The 6,123-nt window shown below is 47.8% G+C and overlaps 1 protein-coding gene across 2 annotated transcripts in view; it reads right to left on the reverse strand.

Annotated features, from left to right (window-relative positions):
• LOC101576272 (low affinity immunoglobulin gamma Fc region receptor II) overlaps window positions 1–6,123 on the reverse strand; it is an 18,061-nt gene that overhangs the window by 3,486 nt on the left and 8,452 nt on the right. Inside the window, exons 3-6 of one of the 2 annotated variants that reach the window (XM_023699741.1) lie at window positions 5,419–5,676; window positions 4,345–4,599; window positions 3,579–3,701; window positions 1,416–2,097 (exon numbers count right to left, since the gene is read on the reverse strand). In XM_023699741.1, coding sequence (XP_023555509.1) covers window positions 1,943–2,097; window positions 3,579–3,701; window positions 4,345–4,599; window positions 5,419–5,676 — 791 coding nt within the window. In that variant the 3' untranslated portion in view covers window positions 1,416–1,942. Of the gene's footprint in view, window positions 1–1,415; window positions 2,098–3,578; window positions 3,702–4,344; window positions 4,600–5,418; window positions 5,677–6,123 lie in introns of those variants that run through there. The other variant, XM_012516642.2, reaches the window with a different exon arrangement.

The raw sequence follows: 6,123 nt of genomic DNA on the forward strand, positions 1-6,123 counted from the left end.
AAGGGAAGGGGGAGGAAGGGAGGGAGGGAAGAAGGCAAGAAAGAAAGGAAGAAAGAAAAATGAAAGAGACAAGAAAAATTGTAGATAAAAAGCAGAAAGGCAGAAAAGACAGGGAAAGAAGGAAGGGAAGGGGGAGAGAAGACAGAAAGAGAAAAAGACAGAAAGAGAGAGAAGGAAAAATAGAGACAGAACTTTCTCTGATAAATACCCGAAACACCAAATTCCTTTATGTTTTCGCCATAGATCACTCTGAAAAGCAGCCTCAGTATCTGTGACTCTGCATTTCCCAGGAAGGCAGGGAGAAGTCTGAGACAAGGCTTCTAGTCTCTTCCGTCATCTTCTGGACACAAAGAATCCTATTTTCCATGTTCCAAACTGCAACAAACCATGCCTGGAGCGCCCCTTCTAACACATTCCACGGGGACTTACTATGTTTCTTGGGAAACCATCAGTTCCAGGGAAATGTGTTTCTCCCAATGTAGGTAGAACTGAACGACAAGGTTGTAAATTTACCAGCCAGTTTGTTTGGACTTTTTTGGACGTGGTTTGGTGCTTCCCCACATGGCCAGGCCAAGAAACACACGGAGCCAGCTCAAAGCACAGCTTGAAAAGCTACAGTCTGCTGAAGCCCTCAAATCCGTTGGCTCTGCTCCTAGTCACACTCCAGCCATCTGAGGGAGAGTCCGCAAGGGCCTCTTCTTCCTGCCTGATCCCACTGTCAGGGAAGCCCCTGAAGAAAGCTCCAATTTCCTTTGTGCTCAGATCTTGGCAGTGGTTAGGAAATAGTCTGGGATTTTGCTCTTACACACTCCCGCCTGGGACAGACATTGGTTGGTCACTGGTTTTCACACTAGGGCTCAAAGATTACTGTGGTGGCAAATTATAGCACGTGTGTTGTTTTGCTTTTAAGACAAAATATTCATGTATGGGTTTGTTCTGTTTTGTTTCCTAAACTAAAACCTCAGTATTCAGGTTTAATAACAGTGTTTGCACTTTCCAGTAAATAAAGTGGGTTTTGAGTAGCAGCTCGGGGAACTGGTCTCTAAGAAGCTCGCCATCATTGGTCTAGGCCAATCCATCTCCTTCCTCACTGAGGTGACTGAACATCAGAAGATTGTATTGTATGGGGCCTGCCAAATAGCTCAGCATATTAAAGTGCCTGAAAGCAGGTGCAGGGTCCGGGGGTTCAATTCCCAGTCCTGCCATGCCGGCCCGGCCCCTAGAGTGCACTGAAATGGCAGTTGAGACTGGGCATGGTGGCGCACACCTGTAATCCCAGCTCTTGGGAGGCCGTAAACAGGTGGATCACTATGAGTCCGATCTAGTAGTGAGACCCTGAACACCCTGTAGACCCTTCCCTAAAATAAAATAAAATAAAATAAAATAAAATAAAATAAAATAAAAATTGTATTGTATGATGGTGGCAGAACTGGGCCAGTACCTAATAAACTGACACAGAGAGGCATCAGAACCCAATGTTACCCACAAAACAAAACCCACTAATAGCCCTAGTCCCCCAGAATTTTCTCAAGCCCAAATATCCTAATTTCTACCATGATAGAAATCTCCATGGTTTCTACCATGCCCATCCTACCCCTCCACAGGGACAGATGCCTCAATGCATCTTGGGGTTGTTCCCAGGACTCCTTCCCCTGTTCTCTTGGACTCCTACCTCTTCAACCCTATTTGTCTTCTTGTAACTTCAGACCCCTGGTTTTTTTTGCCAGATCTGGCAAATCTCCACAAAAAGATACAAATTTCTATAATCTATTGCTTTCAAAATGTCCCCAGATTCTTAGTCTCAGAAATGTGGGTGCGGCTCCTCCTTCTCAATTGCAAACTAATGTAACATTTCAGTGAGACTCTCCTCAGGCCCAGGAGTTAGACTCAGAATTGACCAAGTGATTTGAGCCCCACCCCCACCCCCCACCCCTCACTTGCTCTAGCCAAACTCACACAAGCCACTTCTTGCTGGCTGCGATCCATGTGGCAGTCCTGGACAGGACATCACTGAGTCCCCAGAGACAACGCTGTACTCACCTAGCTCCTCAGGAAAGGTCTCTCCCATTTCCCTGTGCTCAGGGTTTCCTGGGAGAGCTGGGAGGGGCACATAGGAGGTTAGTAGGATTATGGGATGGGGCTGAGTGATCAGCTCCAAGGATCAGGGGTAGGATGGGTTTAGAACAACAGAGGCCCTTTCTTCACAGAGATGCCTTCTTTCCTCCCAGCTTCCCAGCTCCCCAGCCCAGGAAACACTCTGGCCTGTGACAGGGCCAGAAAGACAAAAGTCAACAAACCCTATGATAGCAGAAAGGCAACTTGATTCTACCTTTCTTAGGTTCCTCTGCCTTTTAAAACAGACCTCTTTCTCTGAGTATGTTAGTGTCTCAATATTTACCTATTGTCAGCAACTGAGGCCCTCCCTATGAAGCTGCAGCAAATGCTGTGTGAGGTATTAGTAGTATTATTCTCTCATTCCATGCCTTCGCCTCTGTCCCTACAATGCTCTTCGAGCCCTCTTTGTACAGCTGGTTGCTCCTCAGACATCACCCCCTCCACAGTGGCAACAGCTCCTACTTACATGCTGTCTACTGTGAGCTAAACAACTGCTATAAGAGCTGCAGTCTCAATCATCATAACAATCCTATGAGGTAGATCCTGCAAGTGTCCCCATTTCCACATGAGGAAACTGACGCATGGAGAGATTGAGGAACTCACCCAAGGGTCATATAGCTGTGAACTAAGATTTGAATCCTGGCAGTAGGACCCCACTTTGTGTTTTTCAATTGCTAGAGTACACTAGTTCCCCATGAAATCTTCTTTAACTGGCCCGGCCCAGATGAAGTGTTTAGTTTGTGTCCCAAATGTCCCTCAAAGGCCCCTGTGTTAAACACTTGTCTCTCAGGCTGATGATCTGGGGAGACAGTGAGACCTTTAAGAGGTGGGGTTTAGTTGGAGGTCTTTATGTCATCGGGGCAGGCCCTTCAGTAGGACTATGGGTCCTCCTGGTCTCTTCTTTGTGACCTTGATTCCTGGCCATAAGGTTAGCACTTTTACCCCACGATGTTCTCCTGCTGTAATGCACAGCTTTGTCACAGCCTAAACAAATAAGCCAGATGATCATGGGCTGGACCCTCCAAACTGTGAGCCAAAATAAACGTCTTTGCTTTGCAAGTTGATAATACCAGGCATTTTGTTATAGTAACAGATCTGACTAGCACACAGGGGTCACAAAATCTCTTCTATGTCACCGGCATGGCCATTTTATTTCTCTCATATTGCTCTTACCCATCTTATAATTATCCATTTGTATTTATGTCCTTCCTATGATGCTGAGAACCCCCAGAGGGAAGGAACTAGGCTTCTTTATCTTAATATCACCCCTAATGTTTACCACAGTGCTTGAATTTTTGTTCCAGTTTTGTTGAATCAATCTATCAGCCAACCAACCAACCAACCAACCAATCAATCAATCACTATAGCTGAATACTGAGAATCCTCTAGCCTGGCAATGTCTGGACTTAGGGCTTCAGCCAAGTGGAAACTGATAACAAGCAGGACCAAGGAGGGACACTAACCTGGAGTCCGTTTTTTCTTGCGGTAGATCATTGATGCTACAGCAACAGCAATGGCCACAGCAGCTATCCCAATGATTGTAGCCACAATTATCACCATCACTGAAGAGTCACTTGACTTGAGCTCTAGGGAAGCAGATTTGAGGACAGGTGATAAGTCCACTTTCTGTCCCTTCCTCCATCAGAGAGACACAGTGCAAATCATCCCAAGCTCTCCTGTGTCTCCATCACAGGCACATTTCCCCTTCAACTTCATCAGCACAGGCTTTCTATGGATTTTCTTTCCTAGAACCAAACTTCCCCATCACACAAGTAAAAGCACACTGGGGAGTATGCAGAGCAGAGATACAGCCCTCTGGAGGGCAGGGTGAAGGATCAGAAGCTGCCCTGGTTGCAGGCACCACTACTGCACAGGGTATATAGGAAGAGTTCACCAGGTCCCATAGCGTCAGACAGGAGAAGAAACAAGCCACCCTCAGCACTCAGGAAAGTCCAAGAGCTTAGAGATGCTGTGGTGCAATAAGGCTGCTCTATTTCACTGCTGTTCACGGAATGGGGCCTCAGCTTTGTGTCCTATATCCCAGAAGCAGAGGGCTATGAGCTCTGGCTCCTGCTGCTGCCCATTGGCCAATACTCAGCAAAGCTTCAACAACTCTTCTTGGCCCCAGTGCTGTGTGGCACTTCTTAGATCTTCATTCAGGCCTACAGGACCTTAGCCCTTGTCAATTACCTCTTCTCTTATCCTTCCATCTCAATAGAGTTCCCATACCTTGGACAATGATGGTCACTGGCTGTGATGAGTGGGTCATTCTTCCTATGAGTCCTGTGCAGTGGTATTTACCACTGTTACTGTGGTTTGCTTGTGGGATGGAGAAGTTTTTGCTGACAGAGAAAAATTTCTTGGCTATTTCATTGTGGTAGTATGTGACCTTTACCAAAGGCTTGTTATTCCAGCTGTGGCACCGCAGCACAATGGCATCCCCCTCCTGGAAAACCAGCTGAACAGTCTGGAGCACCAGCCAGTCTGAAATACACAAGAACCACAAGACCCAAGCCTTGATTCAACTCTGAGACTATCCTATCTGCTGGAACAAGAAGTACACAGGGAAGAGTCAAAGTTTGGATTCAGATACTCTTGATCTTTAATTCTGGCTCCATTCATCAATGAGCTCTGTAATCTTAAATTACTAATTTAACGGCCTAAGCCTCAGTTTCCTCATCTTTGAAAATGAGCATGATAATACCATGGTTCTACAACTTTCCTGGCACACAGCTGATTATTTCTAGGTTTAGGATTCTTCCATTGTGGTCTGTTTATGATTAGGCTTTTGTGGGGGGGGGCAGTAATGAACCTAGGGCCACCAAACTGGGCTACGTCCTGAGCCTTTTTATTAATCTTTATTCTGAGACAGGATCTTGCTGAACTGCTAAATTGCCCAGGCTAGACTCAAACTTGCAACTCTCCTTCCTCAGCCTCCCAGAATGTTGGGATTATAGGCATAAATCATCACTCCTGGTCTGACAGTGAAAGGGTTTTTATGTAATAGGGCCCTCCTTCTGTTTCTCACGCCCAGTTGCCTGTCTTTGGCTTTGGAACGCTCTTGCTCAACCAGGACGGAGACAAAAACAACTATTCATACATGCCGAGGAATTTCGTAGGAAATGCACCCCCATTGACACATATGAAGCCAAAGAGTGGGTGAGGAAGTGAGTGAGCAAAAATTATTTCAAGCAAGTCACGGTGGTGCTTCCCAGAAGTCAGGCAGCCTCCTTTCCTCCCACCATCTGCAGGGTCAGCAGCTTCCCTGCCCTGGTCCTCCCAGCATCCCCCTGTTCTACTGACCAGAAATCACCTCCAGACGCACAGGGTCGCTGAGGCTGGTCCCGCCCATCTGGCACCTGTACTCTCCGCTGTCGTTGCCTTTGGCCGTGAACCTGTAGCTGGGCTGGACCTGGGCAGGGAGGGGGCTCCCGTTGTGGAGCCACCGCGTGGAGCGGTTCCCGGGGCTGTGGGCGCCCTCGCAGGTCAGAGTCACCTGGTCTTCCCGGAGCGCCTGGATCCACGGTGGCTCCCGTCTCACCACGGCCTTTGGGAGGTCCGCTGAGAGCGGAGGGGGGAGGCAGCATGAGGAAGGAAGCCGCAGGAGTCAAAGCAAGCGCTAATGCTCAGACATCAAAGCGACTGTGCTCATACTATAGGCATTCAGAGGCTAACCAGGCACAGAAGGCAGCTGGAGCCAACCACGAGGGCCAAGGACGCTCTCAGGAAGCAGGAATGACCCTGCTCACGAGAGGGTAATAGGAAAGATGGGGGAAGAGCAGCGAGGAAACTCCCTAGCAGTACCTTTACCATGCCAAGAAATAGCCAAACAATTCCTTCTGTGTGTGTGTGTCCTGTGACTCTCTGACTCTCTCTGACTCTGTCTCTTGTCTCTGTCTCTCTCTGTCTCTCTCTCTCTGTCTCTCTCTCTGTCTCTCTCTCTGTCTCTCTCTCTGTCTCTCTCTCTCTCTCTCTCTCTCTCTCTCTCTCTCTCTCTCTCTCTCTCTC

Source organism: Octodon degus, unplaced genomic scaffold (assembly GCF_000260255.1).
Source record: "Octodon degus isolate 3935 unplaced genomic scaffold, OctDeg1.0 scaffold00116, whole genome shotgun sequence".
Classification (NCBI taxonomy): Eukaryota; Metazoa; Chordata; class Mammalia; order Rodentia; family Octodontidae; genus Octodon; species Octodon degus.